Source organism: Anomalospiza imberbis, chromosome 15 (genome assembly GCF_031753505.1).
Source record: "Anomalospiza imberbis isolate Cuckoo-Finch-1a 21T00152 chromosome 15, ASM3175350v1, whole genome shotgun sequence".
NCBI lineage: Eukaryota > Metazoa > Chordata > Aves > Passeriformes > Viduidae > Anomalospiza > Anomalospiza imberbis.
In genome coordinates, this window is record NC_089695.1 from 18,028,687 (window position 1) to 18,055,833 (window position 27,147).

Here is a 27,147-nt window from a genome sequence, read left to right on the forward strand (position 1 = left end):
GCCAGGGGGCTCTGCCTGTCCCACACCCCCAGGCTGATCTCCCCCTGATCCCCGTGGGAAGCACCATGTGCTGCCAGAAGGACCAGCCTGGGGTCCCAAAGCCACTGGCAGCCTGGCCCACTGTGAGCAGGAGTGAAGTGAAGAGGTTCTGCACACTCCTCCGTTAGTTGTTGCTTTCTCCTGTGCTGGAAGTGACTCCTGTGAAGAGGGGAGAAAAAAGGACCCATAGAAATGAATGGTAGTGCAGTTCTCTCAGAGTGCATCAAGGGCTGGAAAGAAACAGCAGGTTAAAAGGAAAATACAGTGAATGCTTGGAAAACTTCTAAAGAGCAGCTCAGGAATGGCACTGACAGTCCCTGCCGAGCAGCCCCGGCATTAAGCCCACTTTGGGCTGAGAACACCCATCTTTAGAAACTGCGGCGTCATTTCCTAGTACAAAGGATGATGAAGAGGTATAATTTAGAGTGAATTATCCTGTGGGTAATGGATGGGGAATTTGAAGGATGTGAAAGGTGAATCATGTTTTGGAGCATGGCTGTGGTGACCTGGTACAGGGATGGCTATTGCTGGAAAAGTACCCGGGGTGCAGAGCAGGAGTTCGTGTGGCCCTGAGGTTTATTCCAGAAAGGAGGCAGATTGCACAGCTGCAGAACAGCTCCCACGCTCCCACAGGCAAAGCAAAGTACACTGGGGAGGGTGTGGTGGTGGTGGAGGCGAGGGCAGCACCCTGTGGGTGAGTGGGCAGGCCCGTGGCTGGTGCTGCGGGACCATGTCCTGCCTGGAAAGCCATTAATAGCCCAGTCTGAAATAATTGCCAGGACCACGCTCAGCTGCCTCCCTGTAATGAGCTGATGACAGTGCAATTTATTAGAGTGATGTAGGACATGGTGACGGTAATGAGAAATGGAGGCACCTAATTTTGCACGACTTAGATCAATTCAGTTGTTTTTTTATAAATGAACATTGTTTTACTAACCACAGAAGATCATTAAAATTATTATTTTATTAATGCTTTTGAAAGCCATTTGGACTGCAGCTGCGTTTTTCCATATCCAATTAGGAGCCTGTGAATGTGTGTCTGAAATGCAATTTTGCAATGCAAAAATGTCACTGGGATTTGTGAGTGATGTGGGTGGGAGCGGGGGGTGGGTTTGAATCCCCAGTATTATTATATATCCCCAGACAAGTATCATTTAGTATATATTGTTTCTTATCAGACTTGTTCTGCCCTTCTTGCTGCTCCATGAGGTTGTGACTCCCTAAGGAGAGTTTGTTTCCCCTCCCAGCTCGGCGGTGCTGGCATGGCCATGAGCAGCTTGGCGAGCTCTTGGCTGTGGTGAGGATGAGGATGGGGATGGGGAGAGGCTCAGTGCCCGCCCAGGGCTGGGGATGGCCAGCCTGGCGGGGTGGCAGTGTGAGTGTCACCTCTGGTGAGGCTGTCACCTCTGGTGAGGCTGTCACCTCTGTGGCAGAGCCCACCTGCCCCAGGCGTTTACTGACACCGGAGATTCCCCAGGCTGTGATCAAATATTCAGAGCTTCCTGGCAGTGAGGGGAGTTACGGGTAGGAGGGACATCCCGCCAGCTCCCGAGGGCTTTGGCCAGGACCTCCCCACTCTGAGCTTGGATCCCAAGCTCAGACTCGGTGGAGGGGACAGCTCTGCCTGCTCCCCGGCGATGAAATGTGCCCCAGCGTGAGGTTCCTGCCCGGGCAGTGAGGAGGGCTGGTGTTGCTGCTGGGGGGAGCTAAGCCAGCAGCCCTGAGTCCCTGAGCCCCCCTTGTGATCAGGCCCCTGTCTGCTGCCTGAGGAGCTGTGTGTCGGGATGAGTTCTTTGCCGGCTCAGGTGAGATTTGGATGGAAGAGGATGGAAAGCATCTTTTCTTTTTAGCCAGCCTGGGCTTGCAGTGTGCTGAAATATGCTGAGCTTGCACACGAATGTCTTGACCCCAAGACCAGTGGTAGAAACTCACAATAAATTTTAGGGTCAGTCCAGCAAGTGAGCCTGAGCCTCACTGTGTGCTGGCCTGCTGCATTTGTCCAGGGAAACAGGAGAGAAAGTGAAGGAAAAGACACTAAAACTCCCTCAGGCTACAGCTGTGTGAGCACACAGCCTGAAGACACCACATTTCCTGGTTGAAGAGGTCAGGAGCAAACCACAAGAAAGACTCCTGGGGCTGCAGGGCTGCGCTGCAGCTCACGGGCACACAGGTGTGACTTGGCAGTGCCAGGGGGCACACAGGTGAGCCCGTGTGACTCGGCAGTGCCAGGGGGCACACAGGTGAGCCTGTGGTGTGACTCAGCAGTGCCAGGGGGCACACAGGTGAGCCCGTGTGACTTGGCAGTGCCAGGGGGCACACAGGTGTCCCCTGTGACTCAGCAGTGCCAGGGGGCACACAGGTGAGCCTGTGGTGTGACTTGGCAGTGCCAGGGGGCACACAGGTGAGCCTGTGGTGTGACTTGGCAGTGCCAGGGGGCACACAGGTGAGCCTGTGGTGTGACTCGGCAGTGCCAGGGGGCACACAGGTGAGCCTGTGGTGTGACTCGGCAGTGCCAGGGGGCACACAGGTGAGCCTGTGGTGTGACTCGGCAGTGCCAGGGGGCACACAGGTGAGCCTGTGGTGTGACTCGGCAGTGCCAGGGGGCACACAGGTGAGCCTGTGTGACTCAGCAGTGCCAGGGGACACACAGGTGAGCCTGTGGTGTGACTCGGCAGTGCCAAGGGGCACACAGGTGAGCCTGTGGTGTGACTCGGCAGTGCCAGGGGGCACACAGGTGAGCCTGTGGTGTGACTCGGCAGTGCCCAGGGTGCCCGATGAGCTCCGTCCTTCCTGGAGAGCCCAGCACCTGCAGCCCAGCGTGGCCGAGGGGCTCCCGCCTGTGTCCCTGTTGCTGTGTCCCTCGGGGTGAGGCAGGGCAGAGGATGTGTCCCTTAAGGGCTGCGGGGGCTCTGTGCCTCTAAGGCCAGGTGCCAGCTGGAGCTGCTCCAGGGTAACCCCTCAAACACCATAAGCCAGGTGCCACATCCTCAGCGTGAGCTGCTTCACTTTGCTGAGCTGGTCTGTGCCCTCTTGTGAGCTGAAAGAGATGGAGGTGGTGAGGAGGATGGCTTGGGTGTCCCTGGGTCCCCATCTTGTGGGGGTCCCTGTGCCAGGGAGATGGGAACACATGGGGATCTGGGGGCAAAGCCCCATCTTGGCCTCGCAGCCAACCTGGCTGGGCTGGATGGGGCTGACCTCTGGTGCTGGAATGGCTGGGAAGGAATTGGCCTTTGGAATATATGAGGTCACTCATTGAGTTGCGAGCAGCATGTGTCAGAGGTCCAACAATTTGTTTTCAGAAGGGTTTTAAGCATTAATGTTTCAAGATGTTTTCCTGGGAGTGGTTTGCAGCATGAGGCTCAGTGGCTGGCGTGGGGTTGAGGTTTTAAGGGATTAGTCAATTCATGGAGGCTGAAAGGTCCCCAGGAACACAACAGTTAAATCTGTACTTTTCCACATGGCTGAGCCTTCAAGGAGCTCACCAGGAGCGTGAAAAATGTAAACAGCCTTGTAAGCCTTGTGCCAGCCACGAGGCAGGGAAGGCAGGGAGGGGGTTCCCTGTGGATTAGTTCCATCACCTACTTCATTTTCTTTCTCTTTTTTTCCCAGAGTTGCAGATAATCACAAGCAGAACCTGATGACTGTTGCTAATCTGGGTGTGGTGTTTGGGCCGACACTGCTTCGACCTCAAGAGGAAACAGTGGCTGCCATTATGGACATCAAATTCCAGAACATTGTGATTGAAATTTTAATAGAGAACCATGAGAAGGTAATGGCTTCCCTTGCTTCTTTCATGTCAGTGGTTTATGGAAAGGAATTGGTCTCTCTTTGCCCATGGCAGCCCCTCTCCCAGGCCCCCCTCTCTCCCCATGTGGCACCATGGTGGGGCTGTGCTGGGGAGGGGGCAGCTGGCACCTCGTTCTTGGGCTGTGGTTGTGTAACCAGTGCTGCTGGTAGCCAGCCTTGTTTATGGTCATCCCAGTGTGAGTCAGCATGGCCTTGTGTCCATCACAGAAATTCCCTTTCTCCCCCCTTCCCACTGTTTAATGGGACTTTGTCCTTGGTATCAAGAGAGATGAGTGCTAAAGCAAACCAGTGAGAGGGACACCTCGGCTGGCTCCTGCTTTGCTGACTAAATCCAGGTTTATCCAAGTGCTGGCTTTATCCACAGTGTTGATCTGAATCCTGATGCGTTTGTGTTTGTTGGCCATGGATGTTGGGGTCTGTCAGTGGAGCAGTGGTGGCGTGGTGGGGCTGAGGTCCTGGCCATCCCTCCCTGGCTGCATGTGCTAAAAAATACCATTTTCTTCTAAATGCAGACAGTTCCCTGATTATGATCTTTTGTTAGTCTGGTTTGGATTGGAAAGGAGTGATGGATTTGTGCTTTTGGGCAGCAAAGGCAGAAGTAGAAACCAGCTTGCCCTGGCTGGGGTGCCATCGTGGCTCCAAGTCCACATCCAGTTCTGTCTTGAGCAGAGAGCTGTGCCAACGTGTGCTTTTCCTGTTGGGAAAGCCTGGCCATGCCAGTTGTCTGTCTGGCAGGGGCAGGTAGAGCAGGAAAGACACTGAGGAATGGGTTTAATGGACTCTCAGCAATGGAGAGAGACTTTGAGAGAGCTGGTCTGGAGGGGTCACTGCCCTTCTCTGAGCCTGTGGGGTCTGGAAAAGGAGCAGTCCATAACCAAATATCAGCAACCAGCAAGGCTGCTGCCCTTTGGGTTCATGCAGTTTTAAAATTTCATCCCCTTGAGAAAAATGCGATTACTCAGTTTTCTGACAGCTGTAGCTGGAAGTTGCAAAGACTTTCCCAAGCTGGTCTGCAGCCGTGGGAGCGTGGGCGCCGGGCTCACGCAGTGGGGGGCACAGGGGGGATGCTGCTGGTTTGTCTGGGCTGCTCAGCATCACCTGCACCCCCAGAAAGTCAGCAGAGTGCCAGAGTGTCAGGGTTCTTCACAGCCTGCAATGTGCATCTTGGGTGAAAAAAAAGAGGAGCGCAGACAGGGTGGGAACATGGGATTTAGGAATCTGTCCCCAAAATGTTGCCCTGTTGAGCGCATGCCTTCCTCAGAGGCTGCGCCGTGGAGCAGTGCAGCCCAGGCAGGTGGGCAGCCATCCTGTTCCACGGGGTGATGCCAAAGAACAACTTGTTTATTGTTTTTAACAGATATTTAACACGGTGCCAGAGGCTCCGGCGTCGAACTCGCAGCTGCTGTTATCCCGCAAGAAGAGCACGGAGTCAAAGCCTCCCTCGTGCAGCGAGCGGCCGCTGACGCTCTTCCACACGCCCCAGCCCAACGAGAAGCGTGAGTGGAGTGCCCTCCCAGCCCTCCAGCTTTGCCCCAGTGGTGCCTAACACGCTGTCATTCCCATGCCATTCCCGTGCAGCTTTCCTGCTGTCAGTGGAAGGGATGATTCCATAACAGGGTCAGGCTTCGGTTTCCTCTGCTGTCGCGTTGGTGGGGAGTGGAATCTCTCCTGGCATCCGAGCCCTTAACCGGGGCTCGACATGAGGCTGCCTGAGCACGGGATAAAGTGTTGCTGTCCCCTGCCCACCTGACGGGCCCCTGCGTGTCCCCTTCTCATGTTGCTGGGCCCGTCATCGCTCCATCAGCTGCCGGGACGCGGGTGCTACACCTGTGGCAAGGGCAGCTACCACAGGGTGGCCCTTTTGGGATGCCCGCGGGCACTTTGCCTTTTACAGACAGGAAAACTCGGCCAGGAGGTTCGGCATTTTCCTGAGGATTATGTACCATGGCAGTTTAAAAATGTTGGAGCTCATCTTTCCATTTCTGTCACTAATTGATGCTCCAGATATTTGGGTGAAAGAGCCAAGGCCCCAGCCCTGCTCATGGGGTGGCAGAAGTGTGTCTGCTCAGGCTGTTGTTTCATGTTACAGAGTAAAGCCAATTCCCAGCTCTCTGGTTCTTCCTGCCCATGTGCTCCTGGAGCCAGGCAGCTGCACACAGGGAGCTCTCCCAGTTTGGTAAAAAAGCAGGAGAATCTCCTGGGAAGCAGGACAAGCACAAGTGGAGCAGGGGAGCAGGGGAGGGCTGGGGATAGCCAGCTCCCCAGGGTGCACAGAGTGGTTGCTGTGGACTTTGCTGACTCTCAAAACATGTGGGTTTGTCTGATTAAGTTACTGTTAACTACCAGGCGCTCTCCTTTCGGAGGGTGCCGGAAAGATCCGCGTGGGTTTGAGGAAGCAGTGGTGGCCCCAGAGCGTGCTCTGGAAATGGTGTGGGACGACTCTCGGTGAAGCCTCAAATATCAAACGCTGCTTTTGAAAACTTTCAGCCCCAGTAATTTATTTGCTGCTAACTAAGCAGTGCCTTGTCAGCCTCCAGGCTCTCTGGGCTCCGTGTGCCATCCTCCCCGTGTCTGGGAGAGGAGCTGGGATCATTTCTTTATTTCTGCATTTGTTTATTCCCATGTGAAGCAACATTTTCTTGGTGTTCCTCCTGACAGTCAATAACCTCCCATGTCTTTGGGAAGCCACTACTGTTTTATTTGCTGTCCCTGCTGCACATCATGAGAAATATGTCAGGTTTCCTTTCTTCTTCTTTTCTTCTTCTTTTCCTTTCTTCCTGGTCTGCGGACAGACCAAGGCTCTGAAGTCAGGGTGAAGCACAAGGGCTTAGGCAGCAGCTCAAGCCCAACTGAGCACCACAAAAACTGAAAGTTGTAATTGAAGCTAGGAATGTTCTAAATGGGAGCAGGGTGCACATTTTTGAAGATTGGGAGCAGTCTGACATAAAAAGAAGTGGAGTGGGTGGTGGATTTTCCATCACTTGAAATCTGACCACTGAAGTCTAATATCTTTCTAATGTTTTCACTAGCATTCATGATACCAAGCTGTGTCTAAGTAAAAAATTATAATGTTCAACACACAGGGAGCAGATTAGATAATTGTGATTAATCTATGATTATAGTGATTCATTTGTTGTTAAACATTTACATTTTTATCCACATCTGACCCAGGGAGTAGCTCTTGTGACACAAATGTCACCAACACAGCACACACAGTTTTGTTCCTTATCAGTTCTTTTGTCATCTCCTCTCTGGTCCCTGGGGTCACTGTCACCAAAGTGCCCTGGATCAGTTATCAGGGTTCTTGGGGACAAAGGCTCTGCTGAGGCTCCGGTGGCTCTGCCTGCCTGACTTCCCACTAGAGATAGGAAGTTTGGGTAAGGGGTGAAAGGCTCTCTCCTCTGCGTGCTGGAAATGCTCTTGAGCTGATGGGCAGCTCTGCTTTTGTAGCTGTAAGACCAAATCAAATCTTCCAGTGAAGAATCCTTCACACGAGCTTTCAAAAGCATGAAGCAAAGTACGGTTTCAGCCTTTTAAAAAGGAGGAAATAAAATGAAGCAGGAGTTTCAGATTCTGCCATTCATCTCCTGAGCTGAGGCACTTCCAGTTCTGTGGCTGACAGGAACTCCAGCTCGCTCTTGGACGTGGCTGCTGTGGAGATTAGAGGGACAATCCACGCTGAGCTGCCCAGCTTATGGAGCTTATTCCCAGCCTTCAGCCTTGGGCAGAAGATGTTTGCAAATAATAGGCTGGTGTCAGTCCACACTCCGGGGGCTCAGGTCAACTCCTCAGGGCCTTGGGGCTAGCTGGGCTCAGCACAGGCAGTCCCTGGACTTGGCCAGATGGGTACAGGTGGCCTCTCATGGGCTGCCTAAAACTTGCTCTGGCAGATGCAAAAACAGGGGGATCTGGGGTTTTTAGGTACTTAGCTTAATTTCTTTATTTTTTCTTCTGCTGGCTATCTGCCTGTCAGTATCTGTGGAGGTCAGTACTCTGCTTTTCTTCACTTTTCCCTCTTTGTCTTCTGCATGGATCATCTTTTTCATCCCAAGGTGCTGGTGCCCTGAGGGTTGAACTTTCAGAGAGCTGGGGACAGAGAAATGTCCGTGCTGCTTGTGCCCATGGTGGCTCATTGCAGATGAAGATTAATGAAATCCAGTTTCAGGAACACGCTGACATGTATCAGCATCACACATGCTTGGCTCATCTCTGGAAGATAAGCTCAACCTGAGCCCTGTCCTGCTGCCCTGCAGGTGCTGATTCTGTCCAGGCAGCTGGGAAATGCAGCAGCTCCAGAGAAGGAGCAGGACAAGGAGCCTTGGACTCTGCTCTGGGCATCCACAGTCCTTTGGCTGATGTGGCATTTCCCTTTGGAGTGGTGGCAGAGCTGCACCAGCACCCCAAGACAGCGCTCCTGCCAGGATGTTTTGCAGGCAGTTCCCTTCTGCTGTGTGCTCAGGATTAACCTTTCACACAACCCAGGAGCTCCTCTTGCACTCTTTTACCCCCTTTATATGTGCACAGGATACAAATTAATATTGCACATTCTCCTCACACAAAAAGAGGTGGAATTTAAAGGGATTGAGAACATGGATTCCCTGTCACTACATGCTTTTGGGTTGTAGCTTGACCATGTTATTGTGCACTGGAAAAATAATTTTGGAAAGAAATATCCTTGCAGTAGGACTCCATGTTTTCCAGCTGGTGCCTGTGTTTCAGCAAAGCAGCATCTCAGAAGCTGCGGCTCTCTGCCCAGGGCTGCTCTTGTGCCATCAGCGTTGCTAATTGCTTCTCACAACTGCAATTACTGCTCCAATGGCAAAGGCATCTCCTGGAAATGAGTTAATGGGATTTTGGGTGGCCTGGCAGAGCTGAGGAGGGGGCCTGTGCTGTTGTGGCTCTTTGAGATGCACAGTGTTGTCAGTGCTCACTGCTGGAGTTACACAAACAATGGGGAGATCTCTCAGCAGATGTGAAGGAGGGAATGGGGATCTTGGAGAAGCCCTGGCCTGTCAGCAGAGCAGGGGCAGCAATCCCCCAGCACTGGGCCATGCCCAGCACATCCCTTCCTGATCAGATCCAAAGGCAAACTTCTGCTCCACTGCTGCAGAGCTGAGCCAAAACAGAGCAGAGACCCATCCTTTTCCCCCTTCAGAACTGACTAGGAAAGAGAAACAGTAGTTGGTGTCAAATATGAGGCTGAAGCAACTTTAACTGGGGGACCTGCCCTGTTCCTGGTCTCTAAGGTGTTGTCCTACTCGGTCACCCAAACACTCTGTCCCTTGGGAGCTGATTTCAGTCACACAAATCCATTCCTGTACATAGCTTATATTTCAATTTCTTCCAGGTTGTGGCATTTTGGAGTATTTTACATTCCTCCAGGAATGTAAAATTTTAACACCTTAAGAAAAGTGTGTATTTTCCTACTAAAAATGGCATTCATTTAAATGTATCTGCATCTGAAACCCAAAAGAGCCAAAGAGTACCTGGTATTTCTTGTGGTTTAATGTATAATGTGTCTGTAACTAGCTGAGCTCTGGGGAGATGTCCCTGTTTCCACTGGCACAGGGTTTCCTGGCAATGCTCGATGCCTTCACTGCCATTTGCTCTTCACTTTGTCTGCAGTGGCAGCTGATGATTCTTGGGCTTTGGTGTTTTTTAGAGGAGAACAGGAACAGCATCATCAACTCCAGCCTGGAATCCGTCGTCTCTTCAAATGTAAACAGCTTCCTCAACTCCAACAGTCCTCCCCAGCCCAGCCTGAACTCGAGTGATCTTGAACTAGAAGTAATTAAGCCAAACAGGCCAAATTCTCTGTAAGTACAATGGTAATTAGTGTTTTATAGACTCTCCATCCTTAATCCTTAATCAGAATAGTTTCTTATTCTCAACCTCAGCAGTCTGCTGAAGAATACAATTTAACATTTTCATTTTTAATGGACACCAAACATTTGCCTCCATTTTTAACTCGGTCTAAGCAGTGGAATTAGTTACTGTGGGTTACATCTGCCATGGGTTCCAGCTCTGATGGTTTTGCCCATGTGGGATATTTTTGAGCAGAACTCCCCAGCGCTGCCCGGCCCATCTGGTGATAACTCAAACACACACAAAGGACTTTTCTTCTGAGTTCAATCCCGTGACTGTTGTCAGTACAGTTGATCTCCGGCCAAATCTATGCAGTTGCTTCTGCTATTGCTTCCTTCATCTGGAAAGTTCAAGGGAAAAAATAGTGACCTTAGCAATGCCTCCCCGGGGACGGCCGGGTTATTTATGAAGGCCCTGAACTTGCCGCGGTGGAGCCCTCGCGATGGCGGCTCCGCTGGGGGAATTTCCTTCCTGCCGGGCCCGGCCAGCCCTGCAGCATTTTCCCACAGAAGATTCCCTCCCACCACGTGAGGATCTGCTCAGATCTCCAGGAGATGAAACCCATTCCCCCGGAGCTCAGGGCACGCCCTGCGCATCCCTGGGCTGGGCGGCAGAAACACCATCCTTGCCACCCCTCCCAGAGCAGGGACACCGTCCTTGCCACCCCTCCCAGAGCAGGGACACCGTCCTTGCCACCTCTCCCAGAGCAGGGACACTGTCCTTGCCACCCCTCCCAGAGCAGGGACACCGTCCTTGCCACCTCTCCCAGAGCAGGGACACCGTCCTTGCCACCCCTCCCAGTGCAGGGACACTGTCCTTGCCACCCCTCCCAGAGCAGGGACATCATCCTTGACACCCCTCCCAGAGCAGGGACACCATCCTTGCCACCTCTCCCAGAGCAGGGACACCATCCTTGCCACCCCTCCCAGAGCAGGGACACCGTCCTTGCCACCCCTCCCAGTGCAGGGACACCGTCCTTGCCACCCCTCCCAGAGCAGGGACATCATCCTTGCCACCCCTCCCAGAGCAGGGACACCGTCCTTGCCACCCCTCCCAGAGCAGGGACACCGTCCTTGCCACCCCTCCCAGAGCAGGGACACCGTCCTTGCCACCCCTCCCAGAGCAGGGACACCGTCCTTGCCACCTCTCCCAGAGCAGGGACACCGTCCTTGCCACCCCTCCCAGAGCAGGGACATCATCCTTGCCACCCCTCCCAGAGCAGGGACACCGTCCTTGCCACTCCTCCCAGAGCAGGGACACCGTCCTTGCCACCCCTCCCAGTGCAGGGACACTGTCCTTGTCACCCCTCCCAGTGCAGGGACACCGTCCTTGCCACCCCTCCCAGAGCAGGGACACTGTCCTTGCCACCCCTCCCAGTGCAGGGACACCGTCCTTGCCACCCCTCCCAGTGCAGGGACACCGTCCTTGCCACCTCTCCCAGAGCAGGGACACCGTCCTTGCCACCCCTCCCAGAGCAGGGACACTGTCCTTGCCACCCCTCCCAGAGCAGGGACACCGTCCTTGCCACCCCTCCCAGAGCAGGGACACCGTCCTTGCCACCCCTCCCAGAGCAGGGACACTGTCCTTGCCACCCCTCCCAGTGCAGGGACACCGTCCTTGCCACCCCTCCCAGTGCAGGGACACCGTCCTTGCCACCTCTCCCAGAGCAGGGACACTGTCCTTGCCACCCCTCCCAGTGCAGGGACACCATCCTTGCCACCCCTCCCATGGCCCCAGACACTCCCATCCCCACTCCCGAAGCAGCCCCCATGCCCTGGGGGCAGGCAGGGCCATGCCAGGGAAGCTGGGTGCCAGTGGGGCTGAGCATGGCCGGTGCTGGGACAGGTGCTGTGGACATGGTGAGCTGTTGCCTTGCCTGGGTTGGGTTTGGGGTTTGAGGTGCAGCTCTCACTCCAGCATTTGGGATGGCTCCAGGCCCTGCCGGGCTCTCCCAGGCAGGAAGGTAAGTGTGGAACAGACACAGGCTTCATCCAGCTTCACCATCTGCTCTGCTTCCATCATCCTCCTCCTGCCACTCACCGCTGAGCTGCAGCAGCCCCACAGCAGCCTCTCCTCGGTGTGCCCGGGAGCAGGATTGGGATGCCCAACCCAACCCAGGAGAGCCGTGGGGGCAGGACAGACCACCCAAAGGTAGGACACCTCCAAATCAAGGCTGTGCTGTACATATGGTACATACAGAGTAAAGATGCTTCTCTCTCTCGTGCCTGGTTGAAGCTCTGGAGTCAGTCACATCCCATTCTCCAGAGGATGGCTTTAGTTTATCCTTCAAGGGGGAAAAAAATGGTGTGTCTTATCACAGAATGAGGTTTGTGAGCCTGAGTCTTGCTGAGACCTTACAAGGACTGGTTGCCAAATTCACAGTTTTTCAGATTCCAAGAGTTGCCTCTTCCTAACGATTTCTTTCTTAGTGGAAGTTACAGAGGAATTCAGCAGAATAACTCGGTTAAAGCTGTGTGAGGCTCTGGGGAGCGGAGGCACCGTGCTGTTCCCGAGGGATTAGGTGAGCAGGCTGGCACTGAACCAGGGACTTGTGCCAGTTACAGAGCCTTCAGTTCTGTGAGGTGAAACAGGGCTGAGCAGGACAGCACTGGCAGCTCGTGCCTCTGACAGTGCTGGTGGCATTTGGTGCTTTTCCACAAGTTGTGCACGTGCAGGATCACACAGGGTTTTGGTCTATGTTGAGCTTAAATTTGAAATATGGACCCTGAGGGGGCTAGTACCACAGGGCAAATACTCTCTGTGACCCCAAATACTTAAATCAAATGTCTTTAATCCAGTCTTTCAATGAGAAATGAAGCAACTAACTGGATTTTATTCTAATTGTGTGTGGCTGTCACTCCTGCTTGCCCAGGAGTGTTTTTGAGAGCTCCGTGGGGTTCTGCCCTTGGTGGGACAGGGTTTGCAGTGGTGAGGATGAGGAGGATGAGGAGGGCTGCCAGCAGTGGGTCTGTCCCCAGCCCTGCCCTGTGGCTGCAGGCTGGGCTGGGGCAGGGTGTGAATGGTGCCAGTGTCCGGCGGCTCCGTCCCGCTGCTCCGCGGGGCTGCCCAAATAATGTCTCCATAAAGACACTTCTGTTTGTCCAGGCAGCTGACAAATGTGGGCTTTGCAGGCAGCCTCGGGCAGCCAGGCACTCTGCCCCAGGCTGGGGCAGCTGGTGCTGCTGTGCCAGGGTTCTGGAGCTCCCCTGGAATTACCTGCCCACAGTTAGGATCGGTGGCCATGGCAGGGTCTGGAGGTGCCTTGGGGTTTGTGCTCCTTCAAACACTGCCAAATCCTCTGCTGGGCTTGTGACACCTATCCCTGAGCTCTGCTTCAGGACTTTGGGGTGTTTTCTTGTGTTCCCCACAATTTTCTGTAATTTTTAGCTGTGGGCCAGGGCCACTGTGCTGGGGAGCTGCTCAGGAGGGGCTGTCTCCTGGCAGCCCCCACGAGCCCATCGGGAGCCTCTGCTCGCCCAAACTGGGAAGCTGCGGGGAAAGGAGTTGGGTCATTCTGATTTTCTTTGATCCCACAAGTAGTCCTACTGATCTTCCTGTGGAATTCAGCAGGAGGCTCCTTGCAGTGCAGATACTGAGTCCTGCAGGCCTGGGGCGTTTCTTGTGTCCCATTTGCGGCCGTGAGCACCAATGTGTCCAAGGTGGCCTTTAAATGTGCCAGCTGTAAATTGTGAGCACCATCTGTGAAATGAGAGATGTTTGTTTGAGCTTCTGTTTACAAAGGCCCTTGGCTCCCTGCTAAATGCTCATGTATCCCCCAGGTCTGCTCTGCCAGGAGCTGTGCCAATTCCTAAATCCCCCTTGAGAGCGAGTGTCGCTCCTTCCCAGCTGCTACAGCAGTGGCTGTGCTGGGGCTGGGGTCCCTCCAGCTCGGTGCTGGTCCCCCTGTCCCCCTCCCCAGGGAAATGGGCTCCTTCTGACGTGCTTTCCCTGGAGCACAGTACAGAGTCTCCAATCCAGAGGAAAATTTTTTTGCTGCTGGGCTCAGGCTCTTCCTTCCCAGCCACGAGTCGGGCTTTTATGATGGGAATGCATTTATTTATTAGGGCTGGTTTTATTTTTATGGAAGAACTGCTCTGGGCAGGAGTTGTACTGGGTGAGTCAGCGGGACTGCTGTCCTGTGCCAGGAGCTGTCGCTGTGGCTGCGGCCGCCCGGGCACCGGGGCCACCAGGCCGTGGGCAGGGATGGTGTCCAAAGCAGTGCTGGCTTTCTGTGTCCCAGCAGGTTTCTGTGTCTCATTGGTTTGTATATCCTGTTGGGTGTCTTTATCCTGCCCCTGCAGAAAGCATCTTCCTTAGAAAACAGCCAAGCATGAAGCAGAAAGCACTGTGCTTCTAGCAGAGATGTGTCCTTCAGCTGAGGTAGAGGAAGGACAAGGGAATGGCTTCATACTGACAGGGGAGGGTTAGATGGAATACTGGGGAGGAATTGTTCCCTGGGAGGGTGAGGAAGTGCCCAGAGCAGCCGTGGCTGCCTCATTCCTGAGAATTTCCAAGGCCAGGCTGGACAGGGCTTGGAGCAACCTGGGACAGTGGAAGCTGTCCCTGCCTGTGTCAGGGGTGGCACTGGGTGGTTCCAGCCAGGGAGACAGAACCAGTTTAACATCCTTCCCGTGTTCATTCCTGCCTCCAGGCCTGCCAGTGTTCCCAGTGCTGGTGCCCATCCTCAGCCTCAGGCCCAGGGCACTGGTAGATGGGGTCATGGGCCAGGCTGAGCCCCCGCACTGCCAACCCTAGCCCAGGCTGATGCTGCCCCTCCTTCACCCCAGGGACTTGGCATTTAGAGAAATACTAACCTTGAGAAACTCAGATTTAGTCAGTACATGTCTATTTGCATTTAATTTCATTTTCTCACTGACCAAGTATGGCTATTTCTTGCCCTCTGTGGGTATGGAAAGAAATGAGGAGCAGATCTAAGGTCTAGTGGTCATGAAAAAATAACCCAGTTGCTCCAAGGAAGAGTGGTTATTCCCACATAAATAAATCTTCATTAGGCATCCCAGTTAAAATTAAACATTTCTCTTTCCATGCCTGAAAATGAGAGAAATTTCAACTATTACTGTCCCCATCAGGGACTTCTCCAAGTGGCTGGGAGGGAGCTGTGGGGCAGGGGGACAGGGGACAGCACACCAGAGCTGTGGGACTGGGGTGATGCTGCACCTTCCTCCCATTGCTCTTTTCCTGTGCTCTGCTCTGAAGGCCCTCACCATCCCAAATCCAAGTGCAGCATCCCAGAGTCATGGATCCACACACTGCTTTGGCTTGGAATGGCCTTCAAGCTCCTCCATCCCATGGGCAGGGACACCTTCCACTGTCCCAGGCTGCTCCAAGCCCTGTCCAGCCTGGCCTTGGGCACTGCCAGGGATCCAGAGGCAATGGATCAAACAGGAGAAGGCAGGATTTCTTTGGAAAAAATGGTCTCTTAAAAATGCAGGTAACTTTGACAATTATCAGCTGGGACATGAAAGCAAAAGCTCCTGGGGAGCTGGGCAGAGCTGCAGGAGACCAGGCTGTGCCTGCTGTGCTGTGCCTGCCCATCTGCCCTCATCAGAGGGGCTGTGGTGAGCCAGAAATGAGCCCTTAGCCTGCCTGACCTCCAGTTCCTGTCCCTGTGCTCCCAGGCCCTTGTTCTGCTGAGCTTTCATGGCTCTCTGCTCGGTGGCTCCTGTTGTTTATATTCCTGAACAATAATGGCAATTAGAGGTGCAGAGGCGCAGGAGCGGGTCCCACCCTCATCCTGCCTTCCCAGCAGCCACTTTGGGAATGTCCCTCTGAAATGGCATCTCTGGGACTTCTGTTTAAGAAATTTACTCATAAATCAAGTGCTCCTGTCCCTGAGGAACCTGGATTCTCACCCGCTCTCCTCCCACCCTGATATTCAGCCCCACTTTAATTTGGAAAAGGGCCAGGAAAATGCACTGCTGTTTTGTTTTGCTGTGTGTCACTATAAAAACAGTGACTTGTGCTCAGAGGGGTCCAAATCAAGAGGAATTTCTCCATGGAAAGGGTGCTTAGGCACTGGAACTGCCCAGGGAGGTTTGGAGTGCCCATCCCTGGAGGTGTCCAAGGAAGGGCTGGAGGTGGCACTCGGTGCTCTGGGCTGGGGACACGGTGGGGATCCGGCACAGAATGGACTTGATGCTCTTGGAGGTCATTTCCAGCCTAAATGACTCTGGGATTCCGCGTGTTCCTCCTGGGTGGGAGAGCTGGTGCCCAGAGGGGGTCCCAGGGGATGGTGCTGGCAGGGCTGGGGCTGCCAGGAGCTCCCCTATTGCACTGGACCCTGAGGGCCCTGAGTGGTTCTCACCGTAGCAAAGACGTTCCTATTTCACGTTAATTTTATTTTCTGCTTCTCTGTTCACGTGAAATGGCAGAGCAAACCCTGTGCTCGGTGCGGGGGCTCTGCCGTGGCTGGGAGCTGCCTGGTGCATTTGGGGTGGGGAACGTGGAACTGCGAGGAAATAGGAACTTGATTAATTGCGGGCCTTTGGGCAAAACAAAGCTGTTTCTTCTTCCTTCCACTGCATTGTGGCCGCCTGGCCGGGAGCCACCGCGGCTCTGGAGCAAGCCAAGAGCTGGGAGAGGCGTGCTGGGCCCAGCAGAGCAGGGCTGGGGCTCCCTGGGGACCCTCCTCTGCTGCTGTGTCCCCTGCCGCCTTCCTTGGGGGATTGACCCCCGAGCAGCCCGTGTGTGCTGGGCACCCGTGGGTGACCGCAGCGAGCCCCAGCTGGAAACTGGGGCTGGGGGGAAGTGTCTCCCTCCATCTGATCCCTGCAGCCTCCCAGAGCTCAGCCCAGACCCCAAAACCCTGGTCTTCTGCCTAATCTGGGTTTGGATCGCCAAGGCCAGCCCCGAGGGGCGGAACTTTGGGCTGCCAAACAATAAATGGCATTTTTGGGGGATTAGGTAAAATCTTGTAATCAGAGCAGCTCCAGAACAGCCTTATCTAAATTGCTCTTTAAGACCAGTTCCCAGCTGTGGTCCTAGGCTGGGACAGGGGGTTCTACACCCAATATCTGTGGTTCCAGCAGAGTGGGATGGCTGGAGCTGTGCAAGATGTGCACTGGATGGCCCCAACCCTGATCCCCAAGCCAGGCTTTTGCTGCTTCAAGTGTTGCCTTCCAGGCAGGGTCAGGGTACTCGATTATTTTACCTCCCCTCCCCTTGATACCTCCTCGTGGCTCCTCAGGGTTTGCATCTTCTGTGCCTCAGACAGGGGTTGGTTTGTGCTCAGGAGGAGCAGAGATTGCTGCCAGGCTAGAACAGAACCCGCCTATCGGCCAGTCCTCTTACTTGAGAAAAGCTCCTAAAATTCCCAGTCTGCTGTTTGGCTGATTCCAGATGACATAACATTCAAACTATCTAGTGACTTATTTATTTTATTTTATTTTTTTTTTTTGCTGCAGACTGTTGTGAGGGTGTCTGTGTTGTTTGTTTCTTTTAGAGCAGTTTTAGCTTGGGAGTCCTAGATCATGCCTGTGGTGAGAAAGCTCCATAAACCAGAGTGATTCAGGGCTCTGGCAAATGTCCTTAAACCTGGCTCATGGAAAACACAAGCAGCAAACTCAGTAGACTCCACAGATAAATATACTTGAGGCTTAGTTGCTGATGGCCATATAACCTTTAAATTTATATCTGTATCTCTATATATACACATGTATATGTACAGATTCCATACAGAAGGTTGAACTTTATGGTCTTGGAGGTCTTTTCCAACCTTAATGATTCTACAAATTCCTTCCCTTGTTGTGCTTAAATGATGCAGGATTTCTTTTCTGAGTATCTGTATCCTTCCATGAGGTATTTTGAGATGTGTGGGAAGGAGCGGTGCTTGTGGGCCACAGGAGCAGGGGGAGGTGATGGATTTCCATTTGAGGTGGGATGTTTCAGGCTGTTTGGGTAAGAGAAGCCCCCAGCAGTGGGGTCCTGCCTGGCCCAGCATCCCCGTGTGCCACGCCGGGCTCGCAGGGGGAAAAGGTGGGATGTGTTTTCCTGCTGGGTGGGCTCTCCACGGGCCCTGGGGTTTGGCACAACAGCTGTGCAAAGCTTTAGCTCCTTCACTGTTCGCTGGGCTCTTGGTCTAGAAACTTTCCACAAATTGAACTTGAAAGGGAAGCCAAATATTCTCCTAAAACGAGTCTCCAGCCCTGTGGCCAGCCCCACGTGACCCAGCGGTCACATATCAAAACACTTTCTCCCGCCTCATCCATTCAAGCAAAGGTAATTTGTCATGCCCTGGCCAGGGGCTCCTCTGGGGTCTGGTGGCACAGGGGTGTGTGAGTGGCTGCAGATGGACAGATGGACAGCCTCTTCCGAGTCTCTGCACTCCAGGTCCCCCCGCAGCTCCTGCAGCCTGACTCCCACCATCCACAGCTTTTCCCAGTGCTGCCCCTCAGGAGACTCCTCAGATGTTTCTGCCTTTGAAGAGCACTGTTATATTTGGGTGATGCTCTGGGAACATCTAAGGGTGCTTCTCACAAGCTGAATTAATTTAGATTTCCTTGCAAGAGTTCTAAAAATGCTCCTTAAACTTCAGCAGCACATGATGCTTAGGAGGCAGCTTTCTGGAAAGCCTTGGGAAAAAAAAAAGAGATCTTGGACTCCATTGCTTTCCTAATTCCTGTAATTAGTGTGGAGATCGCTGCATAGCAGCATCTTCTTCAAAGAAACTGCCTCAGACAAATATTGGCTAATGGAAATTTTACTTTCAAATGGAGCAGGATTTGAAATCCATCCCAGTCACTGTGGGGGGAAGGATGCAGGAATCAAAGATGCTCCACCGAAGCCTTTCTGGGGGCAGCCACAGGCACTCTGTGTGCTGAGCTGCTGTGTGGAGCTCAGGATCATCATCCTGCTGGCCAAGCCTCTCTTTTTCTCTTTCTCCTCCCCTGCCTGCCTTCCCCCCTTTGATTTTGGGGTCCCAGCCTGCTCAGCCCCCTCGCCCAGCTCCACTGCCAGCCCCTCTGCTCAGTCAGTGTCTGAGTTTCCTTTGGGCAGAGTCTCAAGTGAGCCCAGCCAAACCTTTCATTGAGCCTGCTGAAGCAGAGTGATGGTACATTAGGTCTTCCTGCCACCTATAAATGTCACCTCAGGTGAAATATAGTAGAGAAACGGCCAAGTGCATTCTTTGGTTCCTCTTTCTGCAGAGAGATCGAATTCAAAGCCAGGGACGTGGCCCAGCCTCTCCCTTGTAAAAGTCTTTTGACAGCTCTGGGAGCGTTTTTGAGGCAGTGCCGGGCTCCAGGCACACCACACAGCGCTGGCAGTGCTGAAAGCATCCCAGAGCTGCCCGTGGCCCGGCAGCTCCAGCTGCCAGCATGGAAGGAGCTGGGCTGGCACAGGGGACGTGAGCAGGGTTCAGATGGGGACCACCCCGCGGGGCCACCCCTCCCACACCACCCCATTTCCCAGCAAAAGGCTGACAATTCCCCCCAAGGGACCGAGGGGAGCAGGGCTGCTGCTCACAAAGACATCGTGTCTCCTCTGAAAGGAGATCCTTGTGCCTAATTAATCTCCTAAATGAGCTGGAGCTGTCAGGCCATCGCTTCCCCCTCACCTGGGGTAACCAGACACTGGTGACAGGGCAGTGCTAAGCTGGGACTTTGTCAGCAGCACCAGAGCTGTCACCAGTCCCCTGCCTGTCCCCTCGTGCTGGCACCGTGCCCCAGGCCTGGGAGGGAGGCATCCTCGGGGAAGGTGTCCTGGCTGGGCACTGGGAAGGGAACTGCTGGGACAAAGGAGCACTGGCCCATCTTCTGGTGTTGGCTGCACCAGCACTTGGAAAAACACCAGTGCCAGCAGCTGTGTCAGCTGTGGGGCTGAGGAAAATCCCTCTGGCTTCAGCCTGTGCCCAGCTGAGGGGGCAGAGGGGAGAGCGAGGGGAGGCCTGGGAATGGCTCCCTGCCCCAGACAGCGCCCAGGGCTCACGCTGGAGACCCTGGGGCAGCCCGAGGAGCAGGCCAGGTTTATCCCCTTCTGTTGCCACAAACGTGCTCCAGGGCTGGAGCCCCTCTGCTCTGGAGCCAGGCTGGGGTGCTCACCTGGAGGAGAGAAGGCTCCAGGGAGGGCTCAGAGCCCCTGCCAGGGCCTGAAGGAGGGTTGGAGAAGGACTTTGGACAAAGGTCTGGAGTGACAGTGGGAATGGCTTCCCACTGCCAGGGAGCAGGATTGGATGGGATATTGGGAAGAAGTCCTTCCCTGGGAGGGTGGGCAGCCCCTGGCACAGGTGCCCAGAGCAGCTGTGGCTGCCCCTGGATCCCTGGCAGTGCCCAAGGCCAGGCTGGACACTGGGGCTGGGAGCACCTGGGACAGTGGCAGGTGTCCCTGCCATGGCAGGGGTGGCACTGGATGAACTTTAAGCTCCCTTCCAGCCCCTGCTCGAGCAGGAGGTTGGGCTGGAAGTGCTGTGTGGACAGCACAGCAGTGAGTGCAGCACAGGGAGATTTGGGAAAGCACATGGAATAAGAAGTGGGAAAATACCCACCCAGAGAAAAGTCAATTGAATGTATTAATCTTTGCTGTATTTGATTACTGGGAAGGGTTCTCCAAGGCTACATGTCCAGCTTGACGGTAGAGAGAGAAATTGGGGCTGGGCCAGTAAAGTGGGAGGGTTGTGGTGCTCACACCTCCCAGCTGTGCAGCTGGAGGAGGAGAGTTTTGCTGGTTGGAGCTGCTGAAGCAAAAATGTTATTACAAAGTTTGGTAGTTTTAAGTGAAAAAAAAAAGATGGAAGAAGAAAGAACAGAACTAGCATGGCGTTTCTTTTGATAAATATGATGAAGTTGGATTGTTTCAGTGTTGTGGTTTGCAGCGAAATGCTCTGATCAGCTGGAACTGGTGTTTGCAGAATGCTGCAGAGCAAAGCAGCACAAGGCCAGATGGACAAAACGAAATCAGGGAAACCGAGAAAATGCAGGAAATTATTATGCAGTGGCTTTACTCCTCCATTGTTCTTAAATCACCTCCTCAGGCTCAAGAAATCCCCATTGTTTTTCCCACTGCGTGTGCTCTCCTTGGGCAGTGTTGGCTCCTCGTGCTGCAGGGAGGAGATTTACACACTAAAAAATGAGAGTTTGGGCCCGTGGTGCTAATGAGGCTCAAAGGAACTGTCTTTGTTTTCTGTTAGGATCTGAGCCTGGAAGTGGCCTCCTATCAAGTTATGTGGGGAATATTCCTTAGCCAGGAATGAATTTTTTACAGTGGGGAATAACTGTTCTGGTCGTTTCCAGAAACAGCTTAAAAAGTGAAAGGAACCTCTGTCCCTTTGGAGAGCTGGCAGTGCCAGCTCCTGGGGGCAGTGGCTGCTGCCATCCCGAAATCCGTGCCCTCCTTTGGGTGGTGGCAGAGCGCTGTTTGCCCCGCTGGGAGTGCGTGGGGCAGGGCAGGGGCTCCCCCATCGCCCGCCTTGGGCCATCCGGGCATCCCTCTGAGCTCCTGCAGCAGAACAGCTCTGCCAGCCAGGGCAGGGCTTGGCCTGGGGAAAGAGGGTCCAAATGCCCTCACGTTGCCCCCAAAGCCAGGCTCCCAGGGCGCTGGGGCAGCACGGGGCGGGTGCTGCAGGGCTGGACCCAGCGGGGCCGTGGGCAGGGGTCAGGGCTGTCCTCCCCTGGGGCAGCAAGGACAGCGTCCGTCTGTATCCCTCAGCTTCCCTGCAGCTCCGCGCTCCCAAAAGGAGGTCACCCTCCCTCAGCACATAGCTCAGGTTTAGCTGCTCGTGGCTGGCAGAGCCCTGGGGCTGCCCGGGGCACAGGATGTGTTTAGCTCAAATATTTGATCCTCCCAAACCCCCCACAGCTGAGCTGGGAGCTGTGATCCCACAGGGACTTTAATTTCCTTCATTTTTCAAGGATCCCATATGGTTGTTGGGGTGGCAGATGGGAGAGTTTTCTTTTCAGGGGGATGTAAGATAGCAGTGCATTGAATGCCAGAGAGGAGTGAGATTTCTGGAGGGCTGTTGAGTTCTGCTTAATTGCAAACAGAATTTGTTGGTGACTAATGCACCCAGCCTTGCCGCATTATCTCATGTTAGAAGCTGTGGCACGATGGAGAAGCCATGACTAAGACACTGGCTCCTGATTTACCAACACTTCCCTCCTAAACTGCTGCTTTGGCTCCCTGCTGCCACATTACAACTTTTCTATTAATAATTAAGAGCTTTAACACAGTTTGAAAGCACTTGGTTCAACATAAAACCCTCCAGCCTGATTTTGAGTCTGCTGAGAGCTTTTTGGGCAGCGAGGAAGAGGGAGGGGGGTATTGATGGAGCAGAAAATGCAGCTGCCGAGCAAAAGGTGGAGTGAGATACTGGGAAGAAATCCTTCCCTGTGAGGGTGTGAGGCCCTGGCACAGGGTGCCCAGAGCAGCTCTGGCTGCCCCTGGATCCCTGTGAGTGCCCAAGGCCAGGCTGGGCAGGGCTTGGAGCAGCCTGGGACAGTGGAAGGTTGGGGTGGCACTGGAGGGGCGTTAAGGTCCCTTGCAGGCCATTCTGTGACTCTGTGTCCTGTCCAGGCTGGTTCGTGTGAGCCGTGGCTGTCTCTGTTCCCTGCCCTGCCCCATCTCCCCCTGCCTGTCCCAGTGCTGGGACTGCGTGGGAGCCGTCACTGGTGGCTCTGCAGCTTGCTGGTGATGCTGGTAATTCTCTGCTTCAGACGAGTTGTGCAGCTGTTACTGAAATGCTGTTCCCTGGTAAGATGCCACGATGTCCCATCACCTGGAGCTCACCTGGCGGGAGGACGCCTGTGCTGGCAGCAGGCTGGTCCTGCACCTTCCTTCCTGCAGTGCTTGCTCATGCTGAGAACTCTTCCATTGCTGACTCGCTGCTTACTCCCTCACTGTCTCCAGCACTGGCAGCAGGCTCTGAGCTCCGTGCCAGAATTCTGTACCTGCCACCTCCTGCCTCTGCGCCGTGGAGCACCGTCCGTCTGCACCTGGAAATGGCAATGTGGGACAGCAGCTCCAGCGCTCCTCCCCAGAGCCAGAACTCATCCTGGGCTCTCTCTTATTCAAGTGGAAAAGCTTTTGGATGGTTTGTGAAATGACTAAAGCAGGGAAATATTCCCACACATGGGAAATCAGCCAAGCAGCAAAGTGACAAGACAAACCCATGTGCTGGGTGTCATCAGGATTACAGAGGGACACGTCCGTGTTGTTGGAAAGAAGATTCTGAAATCTGTGCTGATGGAGATGGGGAACTGGTAAATGGAGATGTGGGGAAGGTCTGTACTGAAGAATTTGAGATTTTTTGGACCAGTTTGGTCAAGTGATGCTGACTACAGACCATTCTAGCTGCTTATTTCTTTAAATTTCTTTAAATTTTTCCACCCAAATGACCATGCAGCAACATTACTCCTGAGAGAGTAACACTGCAGAGAGTTTAACATAATTTTTCTTGCATTAAAGTACCAAGCACGGGAAGAGTCCTGCCAGACTGGAGCCCTGTGAGCTGGTGGTCAGGTCTCAGGTGATTCTGCCAGTGCCCAGGAGCTGCTTCCTAGAGCCCATCCATCTCTCCAAGCTTTGCTAGGACCTGCTGCACTGCTTGAGTTCCATGAGCTTCTCAAACCCAGGCTGCCTTCCATTTCATTTAGGCAACAGCCATGGCTGCTGGTAAGCTGCAGTCTTGTCCTTGTCTCAGCAGAGCTGAAGTGCTCTGGCATTACATAAAGCTATAATTTTCTTTTTTCTTGTTACCTTTGAGAAGAACCTTATGTTCTGCAGCTTTGTTCTATAGGAATAGATCAGGGAGCAAAGGGCTGGGTGGTCCTTGATGTATTTTACTGCAGTCAGGTACTGATCATGTCAGAACGGGAATATTGTTGTTTATTCTTGAGGTGATTTCATGAAAGGGCTGGAATGCATCAGTGGGCTCTGCCGGTCCATAGCTGTGAGATGTTCTGTGGCAGAAATAGCCCCGAGTTCCACAAAAATAAACAAGTTGTAAACATGTTTGAAGTGGAACCGATGTCCTCTCAGCTAGGAGATCAAAGCAGCAGAAGTTGTCTGGAGACCTGCTGAGAGGGGCTCTGAGAGCTGCACATGCCTCGGGGCCTGAGCCGGGTGAGGAGCGCCAGAGGCAGCCTGGGCGGAGGAAGAGGAATGAAAGAGGCAGGTTAGGAGAAGGGATCACAGGAGAATTTTTTTAGTTCCAGCAACTCCAGGAGAGTCTTGAAACAAGAGTTACTGCTTTTTTTTTCATGTGTTTGGGCAGCAAACGAAACATCTGCATGGGAAAGGCAGCACGTACGCCCGGCACGGGAAGCAGGGAGGAGGATTTATCTCCTAAATTCATTTCCAAGTACTGTGTTTGCTGGAAGAGTGGGATTGCCAGAGGGACACATGGAATGGAAGGTACGGGTGCCCCTGCAGGTGCTGTGGCACAGTGCCCTCCGTGCCCTGCCCGTGCCCAGCAGTGCTCCCTCCCTGCAGGATCACAGCCACTGCTTCTGAGGCGCAGTCAGACCAGCAGGAAGGGCAAGAGCCTTCAGGAAGCCTTGGGCTACTCACAGAGTTCCCCCAGCTACTGCTGCTGGGGAAAGGCCCATTCTCACCTTGGAAGACTATAATTTGAGCCATTTCTTTGTTTCCTGCTTCTGATGGTTTTGGTTCTTAGCCGTTTTCTCTGTTTTGTTTCCACTGTGCACTCAACAGGAAGAGCCCCTCGCAAAGCCCTCCCGAGTAAGAAGAAGGAAAAAAAACGTCCAGCTGACATTTGCTGCCTGCAGGCAGCAGCCAGAACTTCCCCCCAGCCTCTCACCACCTCTGCTCTTTTTGTGAGAAGCAAAGGAAATTGGATCCTACAAGAAAACTGCTTTCCAAAACGCCAGAGACCTCGGGATAGCCCAATCCCTCATGTGCACTGACACCTCCAGCAAGGCAGGACGTGGGTCTGGCAGTCACATAAGCTCAGGAAGGTGAAACTCAAGCAGCAGCTCGAAAATAAATACCTGTATTTCATGGGAAGGAGGTGAACCCTTCATACCCATCATACCCCAGGGTCTGTTGGTGCTGGGCAGCAGCTCAGGTGAGTCCTGAGCTATCCATGGCTTCTTCTTGAGGAAATGTTCTGGAAGGACTTGCAGAGCAGCTCAGTCACCGTAGGACCATGTTCATCTCCTCTGTGAGCACCTGATGGGCACGGGGTGCTCTGCACACCCCAAGGCACACTCTGGCATTAGTGAACCCCTCTCGCCATGGGTTTGCTGGGCACCGAGTGTTTTCTGTGACACCAAGGATCCAAAGACACCAAAATCATGCTCCAAATTAGTGGTAACTTCTTAGGCAGAGGCTGGCCCAAGTGTTGGTTTTTTCAGGCTTTTTTCCCTGATAACTCTGAGATCCTGTTGGTTGCATTCCCCGCTGTCATGAGCAGAGCGGGCACGCAGTTGTGGAGCGATGACAGCGGCTTGAGGAGAAATGAGAGCTGCATTCTTTTGCCATGATTTCATCTCAAAAAGTGCAGTAGCAGTTTCTGGTCCTGGAGCCCTGTGCCATTGGATTTTCCTTCCTTTGTGCAGTGTAGAGGGCCAGGTTTGGTGGCAGACACGGTGGGCATCCCATGCTGGCACACCCAGTGCCATGTCCCAGTGGCCATCCCATGCTGGCACACCCAGTGCCATGTCCCAGTGGCCATCCCATGCTGGCACACCCAGTGCCATGTCCCAGTGGCCATCCCATACTGGCACACCCAGTGCCATGTCCCAGTGGCCATCCCATACTGGCACACCCAGTGCCATGTCCCAGTGGCCATCCCATGCTGGCACACCCAGTGCCATGTCCCAGTGGCCATCCCATGCTGGCACACCCAGTGCCATGTCCCAGTGGCCATCCCATGCTGGCACACCCAGTGCCATGTCCCAGTGGCCATCCCATGCTGGCACACCCAGTGCCATGTCCCAGTGGCCATCCCATGCTGGCACACCCAGTGCCATGTCCCAGTGGCCATCCCATACTGGCACACCCAGTGCCATGTCCCAGTGGCCATCCCATGCTGGCACACCCAGTGCCATGTCCCAGTGGCCATCCCATACTGGCACACCCAGTGCCATGTCCCAGTGGCCATCCCATGCTGGCACACCCAGTGCCATGTCCCAGTGGCCATCCCATGCTGGCACACCCAGTGCCATGGCCTCTTGCACCTTGAGCCTGCTGCCCACAGCCATGGTGCTGGGAGGGCTGTGGGTGTTTGTGGCCACTCTCAGCAGGAGAGGCTCAGCCACATTTTGGTCACCAGCTCATTGCCCCTCCAAGTCCCACCTGGGCCAGGCTCCTCTTGGAGAAGGGAATTGCTAGGCCATGTCTTTGAAAGAACTGGTGCTTAAAGGGTTAATTTTGGCAGTTTGGGATGACTCGGTGACCTTGGTAGCACCTCTGGTTTGGGGGTGAGGATAGATGGAGTATCTGGTGAGTACCAATGGCTGTCAGGTTTGGTAAAGACTAAGGAAAACTCATTTTTCAAAAGATAGTTTTGGTGATAGAAACGCCAAAGGATTGTTTTTAAATAGTGATGATTATTAGCAGAACATTTTGAGGACCTCGTTGATAGCCTGCCTGACAGCATTCCCTGTTTTCCAGCCTCTGGTGAAGTCATGCTGCCCTCACTGATGTATCCATTTCTCTGTGTGTAATCTTCTGACATAATAAAGGTGTTGCCTGTAATTTCAGAGCGAATTAATCAGTGTCTGTTGAATCCAGTGACACAGCTTCTGCAAGGAGTCAAGCCAAGAGTTTGGCCTTAAGCAGAGATGGTCCAGTTTCCAAGGGGAAAGCATCCATGTCATAAATATCCCCCTGTGGTGGCAGCCAGAGGACACTGGGGAAGGTTAAATGCTGGTCTGAACTCCTGTGGGGCTGAGGTTCTCCACAGGTTCTGGAGCCACCATTCCCTGAATCCCTTCCCTCTACCCCAGGAGGCCCCAGCTGAGGGATAAGGACATCCTGGGGGTAGTGCCCTATCCCCACCTCATCACACCTGTGTGATCAGAGGTACTGTCCCTTTCTCAAAGAGAAAGCATAAGTCATGATGCTTTTACAAAACTTCTTGTTTTTACAGAGGCATTTGCAGTGTGGAGGGATGTTTCTGGTGTTTTATCAGGGATGGAGTTTCTAACCTGAATTGGATAGGGAATACCAATGAGTGCTAAGCAGAGAAGCAGTAAATTAATCAAACTGGTATTTTAGTACAATAATTGCTTCTTGGTGAACTTGAGAGTGACCTGAATCGAACAGTTTGGAAGGACCCAAAAACTTCCATGTGCAGTAACTTGATTCAGCTCCATTTGACAGCTGTGGCTTCAGGAATCGGGACAAGGGGAAAAAGGGATGTGAAGCATGGGAAACAAAATAATGACATTTTTATACACTGGATGTATGAGCACCACAAGTGACAGACCGAGGGGGTGGAGGCTGCTCGCAGGCATCATT

At 53.6% G+C, this 27,147-nt stretch overlaps 1 protein-coding gene across 3 annotated transcripts in view; it reads left to right on the plus strand.

Moving 5' to 3' along the window:
- The window catches only part of ARHGAP26 (Rho GTPase activating protein 26), a 108,194-nt gene that overhangs the window by 75,445 nt on the left and 5,602 nt on the right, over window positions 1-27,147 (plus strand). For 2 of the 3 annotated variants that reach the window (XM_068206260.1, XM_068206261.1), the window contains exons 18-20: window positions 3,649-3,808; window positions 5,204-5,342; window positions 9,509-9,662. In XM_068206260.1, the coding sequence (XP_068062361.1) occupies window positions 3,649-3,808; window positions 5,204-5,342; window positions 9,509-9,662 (453 nt within the window). Of the gene's footprint in view, window positions 1-3,648; window positions 3,809-5,203; window positions 5,343-9,508; window positions 9,663-24,375; window positions 26,754-27,147 lie in introns of those variants that run through there. The other variant, XM_068206262.1, reaches the window with a different exon arrangement.